This window comes from Heterodontus francisci, chromosome 5 (assembly GCF_036365525.1).
Source record: "Heterodontus francisci isolate sHetFra1 chromosome 5, sHetFra1.hap1, whole genome shotgun sequence".
NCBI classification, from domain to species: Eukaryota; Metazoa; Chordata; class Chondrichthyes; order Heterodontiformes; family Heterodontidae; genus Heterodontus; species Heterodontus francisci.
In genome coordinates, this window is record NC_090375.1 from 109,728,508 (window position 1) to 109,745,241 (window position 16,734).

The window sequence follows — 16,734 nt, forward strand, 5'->3', positions numbered from 1 at the left end:
GAACAGTGAAACTAAAGAGCGTCAGCAATGCCCAGGTGAGAGGCTGGTGCTCACTGCAGTTCTTCTGGAAGTGTGCTTTCACTGCTTGACAGCTGATTCCAAACGTCTTGTCAGCCTTCACCACAGCCTGGGAGAAGCTTCTGCAGCTCTATCTTGCAACTCTGATGAGGAACAAGAGGAGCAGCGGCACCAGCACCAGCTGCCTTGTCCTCAGCCCACATGCCATTCCACAGGGCAGAGGGGATGGACACAGAGATCCAGCTCCAAGAGGTGAGACCCCAAAACAGCATCTACATTCAGAGGATTGTCTCTCTTTACATGTCTGAGCATCAGTGCCTCAGGAGGCTCAGGCTTTTACGGCAGGTCCTTGCTGACAACTGCAGCCTCTTGCAGCAAGACCTCCTTCCCAGTGGACCAGGTGGGCATGCATTGCCAGTGGCCGTCAAAGTACCTGTCACTGTCAAACTATTCCCCACCCCCACCCCGGGTCTCTTCCTCTCTTCCTGTAAGGAGAGAAAACACAGAGTTAACACGTGTTAGAAATGGCTTCTGTGGGGAGGAGGGAAGGGCAACTTTTGTGGAGGGTGACTGAGGAGGCATGGGTGTGAGAGAGCAATAAGATGAAAGTGAGTGTGAGTGTTGGCTGTTCAGATGGGGATGTGAGGTGCCTGGAGAAGAGAATGAGTGGAGCTGCAAGGTGTGTTGTTCTGAGGAGTGCTGTGCAGGAAATTGCTGGGAAAGTCAGAGTGTGGGGCTTGGCACCTGAAAGTGCTATACCACTCACCTTAACTGCCCTCCTGAGGTCCTGCATCCTCTTGATGCACTGTCTCCAGGTTGGCGGGACCACATTGTGCTGCTAACTTCCTTGGCCACTTCCATCCATGCCTGCTTGGTTTGAGAGGCTGTCCTCTTCTTCCCGTCCTTGGGAAAGATCACCTCACTGCAGTCCCTAAGATCCCACAACAGGAACTCCAGGTAAAACCTAGGAGGGGCAACCTTCCAGATTTCCTCTCCATTTCTGTGGTTGCTGAAGCCACAGGAATCCAATGTCCAGTTGAGCCTTTCTGACCCATGCTGGGGTCCCTTTAATTAGAAATCCTTCCTTTGACAGAGTCAGCATAACATCCTGCCCACTCTCTCTAATTGGTCAGGAGACACGAAAGAGGGATGCTAATACTGTGGCTCAGTTAAAGAGCCATGGAAAAGCCCATTGACAGAACAAACAAGTCCCCAACTCACTACCAATCCAGCTGGTTTCACCGGGGACAAAGACATAAAACTTCTGCCTGATATTTGCAATATGCTTCAATATGGCTGTTTCATTTAAAAATTCTTCTTCTTTTGGGCCTCCTTATCTCGAGAGACAATGGATACGCGCCTGGAGGTGGTCAGTGGTTTGTGAAGCAGCGCCTGGAGTGGCTATAAAATAAATTACTTGGAAAATAAAGGCCTATTGTGTATAACAACAAGGTTACAAAAAAGGATATTTTAAGCAAATCGACAAATAGTTATTAAGTGAGAACAATTTTAGATTTTAAAAGTCTGTGCAAGCAACAGTTGTTTGACAGGTTGTGAAACATGTAGCCCAAGTGTGGCAGTTATGGGAGGAAATGAAGAGTGAGGGATCATGAGCTCCATGGTTTTACCATCACCAAACAACAATGACATAAATATGAATCTAATACTATTTCAAACCAATAGTGTAGCTAGGAATGGAAATTGGGTAGACCCATCCCACCCAAACATTGCATCATAAGAACTGTCATTGATTGGTCAAAGACTGCTACATATTTTAAAATATGAGCTTCTGTCTTCATGATGCAGGATCCAAAAAAAAGGTTGCTAATAAATTTGCTTAAATTGTCAATTCACACAAGCTCTGATTTGGGTAGGCCTATATACAAATATACAAACTGGGTGTTTTATTTTAATAAAAAAAGGCAACAGATGAAACTCTCCGCCGAACAAGGGCGGTGGAGGGGTGCCACCACCCGGTAAACGGGACCTGGAACAAGCAGAGATCAGCAGCCGCCAGCCTCTCAATCCGGTGCCGGGGAGGAGGGTGGGTGGGGGTGGGGTGGGGGGGGGGTAAGAGAGGTGGGGGTGGGGGGGGTAGGGGGAGGGGATGGCCAACAGTTGTAATCTATCTGGGAAAACACGAGGCTGGGAATTAACGGCTGTCGATCTGTTCCCCCTCCCCCTACTAATTGGATGGGCATGGCCTACAGGTGCCACGTGTGGCTATACTACTGTTTTAAACTTCTGTATTTAGACTTTTTTTTTATTTGTTCATGGTATGTGGGCTTTGCTGGCAAGGCCAGCATTTATTGCCCATCCCTAATTGCTCCTGAGAAGGTGGTGGTGAGGTTCCTTGAACCTTGAATCTTGAATATTTTGTTGCATAATATATGCTAGAGTGACCTTATTCTTAGAAAACCTGTTGTCTGTATAAGGATTCAATAATACACTTTCATTCATTGTTCCTAATTAGTCCTATTGAACAATTTGTTTATGGATTTTAATTCTGTAAGGGATGGGTTTTGAGTTAAAATCTTGCTCATGACCATTCAGTACAGTTTAGGATAGGAGGTGTAGGATTGTGCAGATCACAATCTATGTGGCTCAAAGCCAACCTATCTGCAATATTTGTACCTTAATCCATTGAGGCATGGAATCTGCATGTAGTTAGAATATAATATAATATAAGTTAGAATTATACAAATTCACCGATTAAATATTCATCCTATTTTTTACCATAGTGGCAACCAGTAGTTAAATAATCAATTCTAGCCTGGCAGAACTTTATTTATGTTACTTAGCTGCAGGTTGAACTCTAAGAACCAGAACCAAGCTCTGTACACGTGTACCTAAAAATTTAATTCTCAACCATTAAATTGTAAGTTCATTGAGTTTGGGCATTTGTGACTCATAGTGACAGTGTAACTACACCTTTGATGAAAGGATCTTTTGCAAGGAGCTGCTGATCAAGAATATACGAACATACAAACATTCAAATTAGGAGCAGGATTAGGCTATTCGGCCCCTCGAGCCTGTTCTGCCATTCAACAAGATCAAGGCTGATCTGATTGTTACTTCAACCCCATATTCCAGCCTACCCCCGATAACCTTTCACCCCCTTGCTTATCAAGAATATGCTAATAAGTAAAACATGAGCACTGTTATATTAAAGATACCATTCTGAGATTGAGATTTATGCAAGGTTGTTCTTTGCCAGCATGGTATCATTCTATGGCCACCATACAAACACTGTTTAATTTTTAATGTTAGCTTGAAGAAACAAAAAAAATGGCTTTTAACATTTTGTTTTGCACTGTCTGTAATTGTACTGCAGCTGATGTGCAGCTAAAGTGGCAGGACTCTACTTCCTTGAGTTGATGTGTCTCAACCCTCTTGCCTAAATTTGATTTGGACTATTTTACATCCAAGTTATGTTAAGCTGAAACTGCTTCCTATTAACACATGTCGACAATTGTCTTTCTAAAAGGTTTCTGTTTTTATTTAGTATTCAGCAGTTGACAATATTCTGTCCATCGAAAAGGAATGGAAATTCTGTTCAATCAGATTATTATATTATCAGGATTATTTTATATAAGAGAACTAAGGAAGGATGTGGAAGCTATGGAAAGGGTGCAGAGGAGATTTACTAGGATGTTGCCTGGTATGGAGGGAAGGTCTTACGAGGAAAGGCTGAGGGACTTGAGGTTGTTTTCGTTGGAGAGAAGGAGGAGGAGAGGTGACTTAATAGAGACATATAAGATAATCAGAGGGTTAGATAGGGTGGATAGTGAGAGTCTTTTTCCTCGGATGGTGATGGCAAACACGAGGGGACATAGCTTCAAGTTGAGGGGTGATAGATATAGGACAGATGTGAGAGGTAGTTTCTTTACTCAGAGAGTAGTAAGGGCGTGGAACGCCCTGCCTGCAGCAGTAGTAGACTCACCAACTTTAAGGGCATTGAAGTGGTCATTGGATAGACATATGGATGAAAATGGAATAGTGTAGGTCAGATGGTTTCACAGGTCGGCGCAACATCGAGGGCCGAAGGGCCTGTACTGCGCTGTAATGTTCTAATTCTAAAAAAAAAAACTAGATAGGAAATTTGGTTTATTGGAATGTTGTGCTTGGATCAGAATTACTTTCAGATTTTAGTACCTAGATAGTTTGGAATACAGTACTGTCTAAATCATGTGTAAGAAATATATGAGCCTTTAATTAAATTAGAATTCTTCAACAATGAAATCCAAGTGGAGCACAATGCCTCAATATTGTTTCAAAATCGGCTATCAGTGATTCTTTCTTGTTCCACAGGCTGAGGCTAAGAATTCTAATCCCTTTGCTGTTGTATGGCTTTCTCTTTTAGGAATACATTTGTAGACATTCTCCGAGCTATTCTTCTGTCCCTGGAAATCCTTATTGAAGACCCAGAATTACAGATAAATGGATTTGTCCTAATTATAGACTGGAGTAATTTCACATTCAAACAAGCCTCCAAACTGACTCCCACCATACTGAGACTAGCCATAGAGGGCTTGCAGGTCAGTAATTCTTTTTAATAATTAAAACATTTTGCCTATTTCTGTCGCTTCTAGTTTAGAGTGAAATTTTCCAACGATTTACAAATTGGGCTTAAGAAAATAGAGCACATAGCACAGTGGTTCATTGCATAAGTACCACACAGTAATAGGATGTAGATTCTTGCAAAGTAACTCCCAAATCAGTAAAGTGGGCACTGAAGAGAGGTCAGGCACTTCCCAATAGAGAGAAAGAAATCAGAAGCCGAGTTTTTCGGAGCCATTATGTCTCTTTGCAGCTCGCTCAAGAGTATTCTTGACAGATACCTCAGAGCAGGTCACCTGCCTATCTGTACTTTCAGCTAGGGAATGGTGTATGACTCAATGAGAGACAAAGAAAGGTAACAAGTGAAACAAAATAAAGTAGAGAAATAAAGGTGCGTATTAAAATCATTAATTTTAATTGAAAAATCAAAGTGAAAGACCAAGGATCATAACATAGGGCAGAACCAAAAGGAAATGAAGAGGTGAAGCAAATTAGGAATTAAGAATTGAATGATATTGAGTTTGAGTCTTAAAAGCCTGATGATTTAGTAAGAAGGAGAGATATATGGAGGTAAACAATTCCACAATTCTGTGATCCATGAAAATACTGTTAGAATAGGAGACTGTGTGATATGTCTTCTTTCAACAGAACAAGAATTTAATATAGCTACAGCTGAGGAGTAACAAGAGAGGAAAATTTAGAGGCACACTGGCTATCATAGCACTGATAAAAAAGAAAGTTTGCAAAACAGAGGTTGGAGGTGAGCGAAAAATTTTCTTTCAATGATTAACTTGTTCTTGTATTCAGGAATACAAGACAATCGGGGTAATGAAAAATGAACAAGAAGATCCCAGAGGAAGCAAAGAGAAGAGAGGAAGGGAGGGGAAAGTGTGTTTCATGGTGATGGGATCATCTAGTAGGTGGTAGAAATGGTAGAAGATAATCCTCAAAAAAATCAGATTAGTAAGATAGAAGCTGAGGACGAAAAATTCTTTTGTTTTGAGAGGAGGCCAATGGCCACTAAGTGTTGTTGATAGGAAAAGAAGTGTTTGACAAGCAAAAGCAAACGAATAATAAGAGAAATTTTCCTCTTCCCTGAGCCTGGGGAATGCACAGTGAAGACAAAAAAGGGGAGAAGACCCATGTATATCAGTTCTCAACTCCAACTGTTCTGCACTGGGGCTTCCACAGCACCCCCAGATGGATAGAGCTGGATCTGTGTCTGGATTAGACACGGGCCTAACATAAACATTCAAATGAGATGGGAGGGGAAATTTGAAGCCTTCATTTTCAGTTTGTCGGATCTGACAGTCCTATGTCCACAGACTAAAGGAACCTGGCAATGTGATCATTGTGGGGACCTCTATGGACTGAAGGATCTGCAGAGGACCGGGGAAATCCTTGGGGCTTCTTGTTGCTGCTCTGTAATAGTCAGAAGGGTAGCTACGCACTGTCAGGAGGCAAGCTGCAGAAATTCAAAGGCACCTCTTTTGTTGCAGATGCAGGGCACCTCAGGTGCATTGGGCCTCTTTGGCACTCAGTGAGGGACCCCACATGTAAATCTATGCCAGTGAGATCTTAACAGCTGAAGAAGTTCTAGGGGTGAAGCTATCAATACTAAGTAACGATCACTTTTCATTGGACTTGCAGGAGATGTAAAGAATGTGTCTTTGAAAATATGAAAGAAATAAAGTTATCCTGGACAATTGGGTAAAAATATCAAGACTGCAATTCTGATGCGGAACCTTGCTTAACAGAACCAGGGGTCAGAGAATTGGGCATAAGATCTGTGTGTCCAACTTCTGGAGCTCCTGAATTTGCAACTAGCACATTTTCTGCTGACTGGAAAATTTGGAAAATTTGGAATTGTGCTTGCTATCCTCCACATTCAATTCTCTGATTCATGTTGCTGCTGAGTGAGGCTCTACCAGGAGGAGCAGCCCAGCAAAATAGACCTTGATATGCACTCGACTAGTTCCATTCTTATCTGTCTAATCATAGTCAGAGTATCACCAGCAACGGTTTCTCTTCCCACTCTGGTGGCCCCCAAGGATCTATCCTTGGCCCCCTCTTATTTCTAACCTACATGCTGCCACTCAGCGACACCATCTGAAAGCACAGCATTAGTTTTTACGTGTATGTTGACGACATTCGGCTGGATCTCACCATCACCACTCTCAACTCCTCCACTGTCTCTTAATTATCAGACTGCTTGTCCAACATTGGGTACTGGATGAGCTGAAATTTCCTCCAATTAAATAATAGGAAGACGGAAGATGCTTGGCTGAATTTTACGCCCCCCCAAAGAGTGGGATGGTGGCGGGGGCGGGGGGTGGTGGTGGCGCAAAATGGAGTGGGAGGCTCTGGGAGCCCTTCCTGACCTGCTGCCTCCTCCGCTGCTACTTTATGCAGGGCGGCGGTGGCGAAAAATGGCCCGCCCGCTCCAGGCCAATTAAGGCCCTTAAGTGGCCACTTAACAGCAACTTAAGGGCCTTCGCCCGATTCCACGGGGATTTTACCCATGGCTAGTTGGGCGGCCAAGGCCCGAGAAAAGCTGCCTGACAAAAACAGGCGGCTTTCTTACTGCCCGGGGAGGGCCCCGTCCCCCCAATAGACCACTCTTGTCTCGCCGGGGCCTGCCCGATCACCCCTGGCGAGGCAACCAAAACTTACCTTTGTTCTGTGCTCCCAAGCATCTTCTTGTTCAAGCTGAGCTGCAGTCGCAGCAGTGATCACGACTCGCGGTGGTGCTGCTGGGACAGTTAGCTGCCGGCCCGCTGATTGGCCGGCAGCTTCATTAGGCAGGACTTCCTACCTCAAGCGGGTGAAGTCCCGTCTCACACTAATTAAAGCCTGGTGACCTGCAAAATATGGGTCAGTGGCTGGCTCCCGTCCACCCAGGGTTAAATCCCAGCCACTGTCTTTGGTCCCCATTACTAACTGCGTTCCCTAGCCACTGACTCCATCCCTCTGCATGGCAACTGTCTGAAACTGAACCAGACTGTTTGCAACCTTGGTGCTACATTTATTCCCAAGATGAGCTACCAACCACATATCTATGCTATCATTAAGACTGCTTATTTCCACTTCTGTATTATCACCTGACTCCACCCGTGCCTCAGCTCATCTGCTGCTGAAACCCTCATTCATACCTTTGTTACCGCTGGACTTGACTATTCCAACTTACTCTTGGCTGGCCTCCTACATTCTACCCTCCATAAACTTGAAGTCATCAAATCTTTGCAGCCGGTGTACTGACTTGCACCAAGTCCTGTTCACCCAACACCCCTGTGTTCACTGGCCTACACTGCCTCCCACTTAAGAAACACCTTAATTCTAAATTTCTTGTATTCAAATCCCTCCATGGCCTTGCCTCTTCATATCTCTGTAATTTCCTTCATATAAGAACATAAGAAATAGGAAAAGGAGTAGGCCATTCAGCCCTTCGCGCCCGCTCCACCATTCAATGAGATTATGGCTGATCTTCTACTTCAACACCATTTTCCTACACTGTCCCCATATCCCTTGATGTTAATGTGTAGAAATCTATTGATCTTAGTCTTGAACCTACTCAATGACAGAGCCTCCGCAGCCCTCTAGGGCAGAGAATTCTAAAAAGTCATCATCCTCTGAGTGAGGAGATTCCTCCTCATCTCAGTCCTAAATGGCCTACCCCTTATTCTGAGACTGTGTTCCCTGGTTCTGGTCTCCCCAGCCAGGGGAAACATCCTTCCCGCATCTACACTATCGATCCCCACAACCCTCAGAGATATCTGTGCTCATCTAATTCTGGCTTCGTAAGCATTTCCTATTTTAATTGCTCCACCATTAGTGACTGTGCCTTCAGCTGCCTAGGCCCTAAGCTCTGGAATTCCCTCTTTAAAACTCTCCACCTCTCTATCTCCTTTAAAATACTCCATAAAACCTACCTCTTTGACCAAGCTTTTGGTCAGCTGCCCTATTATCATCTTATGTGGCTCAGTGTCAAATTTTTCTTTATAATGCACTTGTGAAATGCCTTGGGACATTTTATTAAGTTAAAGGCACTATATAAATACAAGTTGCTATTATTTAATATAATTTTTTAAAATTCATTTATGAGATGTGGGCGTCGCAGGCCAGGCCAGCATTTATTGCCCAACCCTAATTGCCCTTGAGAAGGTGGTGGTGAGCAGCTTTCTTGAACCGCTGCAGTCCATGTGGGGTATTGCTAAGTAGGAATGAACAGAGGAGGAGGAAGTTCATTCCTTGTTTGTGGAGAGTCAGGAGCCATCAAAGTTTGTGGGGTCCAGTACAAAGTCTGGAGTTTGTATCATGCGTAGTTGTTGTGAAATTATTTTTTGCTACATATCAAACAAAGTTTAGGGAAAATCCGGTGTATGTTCCACCCAGATGATTATTTCTGCCAATGTGCAATATAGGAAATTCTGCCCCTTTGTCCAATGTTTTCTTTTAAATTTTCTGTAACCCAACTGGGAGATTAGCTATTTTTGCTGGCAGTTTGTTCCAGAGTGACCAACACTCACCTCACTTATCTATGTCTCTGTGCAGGAGCAAATTAGTAAAAGGTATTGTTCCACGAGCTAGATAAAATTGGACTGGAGGCCAGATGTAGCATGTGGGGAATGGCGTTACGTGAATTGCTCATTCGGAGAGCCGGTGCGGACATGATGGGCCGAATGGCCTCCTTCTACGCTGTAATAATTCTGTGATTCTGTGATGTAGAGAACATTGGCCTCCTTTGCTCGAAAGATCTGGTTCAATGGGCAGGATGGCCTTGCATTGTCCTTGGCTTTTATGATAAAGCAGCATTAAATGTTATGACAAAAGGACCAGTAAATTCTACATTATCTGATTAGTTAAAACTCTTGTGCTGAAAATCCAGAAACCTAAAAGGTCAAAAATATTTTCAGAAAACATCAGTATCGTATTAAATCTTTATCAATTCACAACTACTCAGTAGAATATTACAGTCATAATGAAACTGTTAAAGGTGTTAGAAACACATCCATCTGCTATGTAAATGTGTTAAATTATGCCATCAACTGTTAAGAACATCTCTTGGAATCAAATTATTTCACATAATGCTAGTGAGAGCTAAGAACAACCACTATTTGCATTATATTTTGCTTCTCACATAAATTAAAATTTTAAAACATTTCACAATCCAGAGAGTATGAGAAGGAGGAAATCTAAAATGGGTAGACACCACGAATATTGTCAAACTACAATAAAAACTGGAAACACAGAGCAGGCCAATCAGCACCCGTGTAGAGGACAGACTGTCCATGGGCTGGATTTAGCGGAGGCGGCAGGGATCACGCCGCCAGGGCCAAAGGCAGTGAGGGGGTGGGGGGTGGGTGGAAGGCGACCATCTTCGGCAGGTAGTGTGACCCGGCGCCACATTTTACCAGTGGCAGCGAATTAACTGGCTGCCACCAGGGCTGCCCTCCCTGTTAAGGGCAACCCCAAGAGCTGCCGGCCCAGTCAGAGGGCGAGCAGCTCAGCAGCCTCAGCAGCTCCACCGCTTGCGTGGCCACTGTTGGGGCTGCACCTGGAGGATGAGGGCACATTGATGGCCATGCACCCTCAAAGTCAGGTAAGTGGGGTCTGGGAGCTCTGGGGCCAGTCAGGCAGGTCCTGCTGAGGTCGGGAGGTCGGCAGAGGGGGGCTGGTTGTCACTGAGGGCAGGTGGCGCCATTGCTGCAGGAGTAGTTATTGCCACTGGGAAGCCCCACCAAAGAGTGTCCAAAAAGGAAAGCACCTTTCCAACCCCCACAGAGGCTTCTGGGATACTGCCAGGGTTTACCTGGCAGTCTCCGCACTCAGCCGTGGGCCCCCCAGCCCCTGGTAAAGTGCCATTGGAGGTGAGAAGATGCCCTTAATTGGTCACTAAAGTGGCTCAGTTGGGCTCTGGGCATGTGGGCTGTTTGCCAGCTTTCCTGCCCCTGGCAAAATGGCATGGGAGTGGGAAGATATCCAATGCCCTCACATGCCATTTTGCCAGCCTTCCCACTTCTCTGAAATTCAGCCTCATGTTTCAGATGTGTAATCTTTTTGAAACATTGTCAAAGAAATGGCTTTTTTAGGCAGATAAAGATATAGGAAGGTGAAATGTTTTGGAACAAGGGCATAGTACTTAAATGATTATAAAGCAAAGGGAGCAGGAAACAAGCAGTGGCTCATAGTCAAAGGAGCAAACCTGCACACAGGCACATATTGCTGAAAAAATCGTTCAGATAAGATTAAAGAATGTCATGGAGAAATTTGAAAATAAAGATAAGAACTTTGCAGTCAATTTGCTAGGGCATGGAAAGCCAAAGGAATTTGACAAGAACAGAGGTGATGTGTGGGATGTAGGGTAAGCAGATTATTGAACTTATGCTATGTCATACCTAAGAACACAAGTGCAATATTAACAAGCTTTAAGATGATGGGCTCTTCTTTCTTCCATTCACTAATTTTAGTGGACAGATACATGAAAGTATAAATTGAATAAAACTTGATTCTCACTTCTACTTTATTGCAAAGATCAGCACACAGAAGAATTATGCTCCAGGATGATTTGGCCTATCATTTTTTTCCCTAAAAGTAGCCTATGAGTGAATTGACAAAAGTAGTTCATCAACTTGTGTACAAAATCAATTTGGGTAAATATCTGGCTAAGTATAGGACTGAAGGCAGTAAGTATATGTATAGATATTGCTAACTAATGATGCCTGTGCTACAGGGACAATAAGGATGCCTTCTATGGAATGAAACTGGTTCAGGATGAAAAAGGAGAGTAGTGAAAACATAGGGTAGATTTTCAGAATTAACAGTCCTATCACAGGAAGCTGTGCACTTGGGGCAATAATTTGTAAGATCTAACCCATGAAGTCTAAGAAGGACATGGCTAATAAAATTAAGGCTAGTAATATAGAAGACACCCACTAGAAAATCCAAAAGGAGAAAAGTGCGTTTAAATAGGAAATTTGGAGGATTAAAGAAGGACAGTCAGTCAACACAGATGTATAAATGTTACAAGGCTATAATTTTGAAGCATGCTTGACCAGAGAGTTGGATGTGGAGGTCACTGTGTTCAATACATGTCACTCATAAATGTCCAGTGATTACTTAAAAAGTTTACCCCCTAAGTTAATAACATAAGCACAACAAAGCTGGAGTATATTCCCGCGTGTGAAACTCGGATGGGGACAGGATGACGTCGGGATCACCTTCCTAATTTACTTTTCTTTGTCTTGACATCTATTTTTGTCTGATTACATCTCAGTGAAGTGCCTTGGGATGTTTTTCTATGTTAAATTAATGCAAGCGTTTGTTGAGTGTAATGTTGATGGAAGTGTAAATCACAAAGGTGGCAAAGACTCTCTGTTTATTAAAAGAAATCATAATTCACAACACTAAATATATTTGTGAAAAATGTACTTTTGTGTCTCCTAGTGCAAGAGTCCACCTTTGTTTTAGTATACTTTTGGCCTGTTTCTTCTTGTATTCCAGAAATCTGATTCACCCACAATGGGCTGAATTTTACTAGCCCCTCGCCGTCGGGGACTGTGGCGGTGGGGGGGGGCCTGGAAAATACTTCCGGGAGAGGCCCCCAGTGGGGCTCAATGCCAGGAAGGCTCCTATTATGTTCTTATAGGTCTGGGGCAGATCAGCCATGATCTTATTGAATGGTGCGACAGGCTTGAGGGGCCGAATAGCCTACACCTGCTCCTATTTCTTATGTTCTTATGCCCCATTTTACCTGCGGCAGCATAGCCTCAGAGCGGCCCCCACCCCCGTCGCTCGGTGAAAAAACTCATTAACATATTTAAATACATGATAATAAAGGAATAATTACCTTTCCGCGACAGTCATCCCACACCGATATTCCGGCCAGTGGCCGGAAGTCCCGCGCCTTCGGATCTCTGTTCGGAGATCCAAGGAAGAAAACTGGTGGGGAGGGTAGGAGGAGTGAATTTTCGGGGTGGGGTGGGGGAGCAGGGAAAACAGTTAGTATTAGCTAAGGGGATGGTGGGAAGGGGTTGAAGGGCAAAGATATCTACATCTGGGGTGAAAGGTCGGGACTAGCAAAACAGTTTTTTGGGGGGAAGCAGGGATAGGGAAATAAAAAAACTTGTTCGGTCATGGGGGGAAGGGGTTGAAGAGGGGCTTCATTCTTTTATTGAATGGGAAAACTTGAAACACACTTGCATTTCTCTTTAAAAATTTAAATATCTTGTAAGGGCTTTGAAGCCGAGGAGACCCAGATCCCTCTGCATCTCAGAGCTCTGCAATCTCTCGCCATTTATATAATATGCTTCTTTTTTATTCTTCCTGCCAAAGTGGACAATTTTGCACTTTCCCACATTATACTCCATTTGCCAGGTCTTTGCCCACTCACTTAACCTATCTATATCCCTTTGTTGCCCCCTTATGTCCTCTTCACAAGTTACATTCCTACCTATCTTTGTGTCATCAGCAACTTTAGCAACCATACCTTTGGTCCCTTCATCTAAGTTATTTATATAAATTTTAAAAAGTTGAGGCCCCAGCACAGATCCCTGTGGCACACCACTCGTTACATCTTGCCAATCACAAAATAACCCATTTATGCCGACTCTCTATTTCCTGTTAGCTAGCCAATCTTCTACCCAAGCCAATATGTTATCCCCTACACCATGAGCTTTTATTTTCTGCAACAACCTTTGATGTGGCACCTTATCAAATGCCTTCTGGAAATCTAAGTACAATACATTCACAGGTGTAACTCCCTCAAAGAACTCCAATAAATTGGTTATACATGATTTCCCTTTCACAAAACCATGTTGACTCTGCCTGATTACCTTGATTTTTTCGAAATGCCCTGCTATAACGTCTTTAGTAATAGCTTCTAACATTTTCCCTAAAACAGATGTTAAGCTAATTCGCCTGTAGTTGCCTTCTGTCTGTCTCCCTCACTTTTTGAATAAAGGAGTTGCACAGAAGATTCAGCCCAATAATTACACAATGACCTAAAATGGAAAATTGCTTGAGAGGAATTAAAACCATCCCCCTATTGTAAGAGCCCTCTATGTACCCACAATGCTAGCACCCTGATATCCTAATATGCATCTTGGTTGCATTTGCTGACAGAAACACTGCAATTGCAACAGGAAAGAAATATGTTGGCAGATTTGCACTGGAGCAAAAATTTAAGACTTTTTTTAAGGAAATGTCTGGTGCAAGATCACTCTTAAATTTGAATATTTACCCACCTACATATTAATTGTACAGCAGATGTTTTTAAGTAGATTTTTTTCTCTGCCTTGACCTATTGAACATAATTGGCTTAAAGAATGTCATTTTAATGTGGCCTATTAAAGATACACGATAAAACTGCATTTTCCCCAAACCATTTTACAACTGCTTTGTTATCAAAGATGCGCAACATTTAATATGATGATGATGCTGTCCGGTACTAAGTGAGTTGATGACATTTTAGGAAATGGTTACAGAGAACAATGTATCATATTAGTGAGGGTAAAGTGTAACTATGTGCCTCTATTATAGCAATTTATGCATAAATAACACAAACAGTTCAATGGAACACAGGATGTCTAGGGTACTCGGTTACTGATTTTATGTCACAATAATTATCACAAGGCACTCAGGCATTCAAAATAATTGCGTTGTTTCAGGTTTATTTCAGAGTGCAATTAAAAGGAGAACATTACTACTATGGGTCGCAAGGTAGAGCAGTGAGTTGGTATTCCAATAGTGCACCAAATTAGCTTCTGTTTCTCGGAAGGAAAAACTTGCATTTATATAGACTTCATGATATCCCAAAACACTTCACAGCCAATTAGGTATTCTTAGTGCAATTACTGTTGTGATATAGGGAAACATGGCAGCCAGATTACGCAAAGTAAATACATTCCAGAAAGCCAGTTGGTGAATGATAGTACTGGAGCCAGTCTTTTCTCAGTTGAACATTTATTTACAGAGTGAAACATTACAAGTATACACCTCCTTACCTCCTAACTCAACCACACCACAGTTTTGGTTAGTGTCTCTTCATATGTGCTCAAGTGAAATCCCAATTAATGCCAACACAACACAAAAGCAAAATACCGCAGATGCTGGAAATCTGAAACAAAAATAGAAAATGCTGGAAATACTCAGCAAGCCAGACAGCATCTGTGGCGAGAAAACCAGAGTTAACATTTCAGGTCTGTGACATTTCATCAGGTCTGATGAAAGGTCACAGACCTGAAATGTTGAAATGTTAACTCTGGTTTTTCTCTCCACAGATGCTGCCGACCTCCCAATGTTTGCCCTCCACCTGCATATAATTAAACACAATTGATATACAATTAACAGTAAGTTCCTACAAACAGAAAAAAACAGATAAATGATCAGTTAATCTGCTTGAATGGTGTTGGTTGAGAGATAAATGTTGTCCAGGACACGAAATTAATTTTGCCACTTTTCATGAATGGTGCCCTTGGGTCTTTTATGTCCACTTGAGAGGACTGAAGGGGTGTTGGTTTAATCTCTCATCTGAAAGACAGCATCTCTGACAGTGGAGGACTCCCTCATTATTGGTCTGAAGACAACCTAGATTTTGTGTTCAATGTGGAATGGGCATTGAACCCATGATCTTTGACTTAAAGGTGAAAGTGCCAACACTAAGCCAAAAACTGACGCAGGTTCTAATCTTGATGTGAGGACAGTACCAGAAGATTGCAAGGTAGATTCAAAAAAAGCAGGACTAAAAAAAGCAAATAGTTGCAGGCTAATGAGTGTAACATTTGTAGCTGGAGAGTTGCTAGAATCCAACATCGGATAGAATAAGTGGGAACACATAAAAGTATAAGCTGATTAAAGTGTGTCCACATAACTTTCTGAAAGGTGAGTCATGTCCAACCTAATGAAGTTATTTGACAGAGTTAAAGAGGTGCCAGGGATAGAGGACATGCCATGAGCTTGATCTCAGTCACAAGTAGAAGTGAGATAGCAAACAGTGGCTAGTCCCTCCCACTGCAATAGAAAAAGGAGTTTCTGGATAAATGTTATTAATTTTGAAAACTTTATTTTCTCCTTGAAGTTTACTTAATCACCGCCTTTCAGGTCCAGGATCTCCTGCAGCTTACTAACCTACTCCAAGGTCTCTAACAATGTAAATTTGCAGCATTGATGATGACAATAGCCTCTGTACATTTACAAATGCAGACAGTTCAAAGACAGTTCTTTGCTTTATAAAGGCACAAGTCAGGAATGTGATGGAATACTCTCCACTTGCCTGGATGGGTGCAGCTCCAACACTCAAGAGCTCGACACCATCCAGGACAAAGCAGCCCGCTTGATTGGCACCCCATCTACAAACATTCACTCCCTCCACCACCGACGCCCAGTGGCAGCAGTGTGTACCATCTACAAGATGCACTGCAGCACCGCACCAAGACTCCTTAGACAGCACCTTCCAAACCCACAACCTCTACCAACTAGAAGGACAAGGGCAGCAAATGCATGGGAACACCACCACCTGCAAGTTCCCCTCCAAGTGACACACCATCCTGACTTGGAACTATATCGCCATTCCTTCACTGTCGCTGGGTCAAAATCTGGGAACTCCCTTCCTAACAGCACTGTGGGTGTACCTACCCCACATGGACTGCAGCGGTTCAAGAAGGCAGCTCACCACCACCTTCTCAAGGCCAATAAATGCTGGCCTGGCCAGCGACGCCCACATCCCATGAATGAATTTTAAAAAAGGTTGGTGGAGAACAGTATTTGGTTTGGTTGTTTGCCTTTATTGAATATGCAAAGTGTCTCGGTCATACTGTTTGTAATTCTTGCAGTTCATACTGATTACAATAGGTTGAATCCCAAACTCAAAAGACACATGTTTTTTCTCTGTGGGAGTACAAATCCAATTTTTCAAGTGATTTCTTATCAATTCACTTTCCTTATTTCCTGGAGCAATCTATGACCGTCACTCTCAGCCAACTGCTGGGAGGTGCACAAGAGTAACTGATGATGATTCTTCCTCAGACTTCCTCCCTACCCCCACCTCTCCTGGTTGGATAGTGTCTGCCTTCTGCTAAGCATTTGCCCATGGGAGCTCAGTGGCATAAGAAATCATGGACAAGACCTCACATTAGTAAAGGAACTAGTGGTAAGCTTAAT

At 43.1% G+C, this 16,734-nt stretch overlaps 1 protein-coding gene across 1 annotated transcript in view; it reads left to right on the forward strand.

Moving 5' to 3' along the window:
- The window catches only part of LOC137369590 (clavesin-1-like), a 121,983-nt gene that overhangs the window by 18,485 nt on the left and 86,764 nt on the right, over positions 1-16,734 (forward strand). Inside the window, exon 2 of the mRNA XM_068030896.1 lies at positions 4,382-4,556. Coding sequence (XP_067886997.1) covers positions 4,382-4,556 — 175 coding nt within the window. The remainder of the gene's footprint in view (positions 1-4,381; positions 4,557-16,734) is intronic.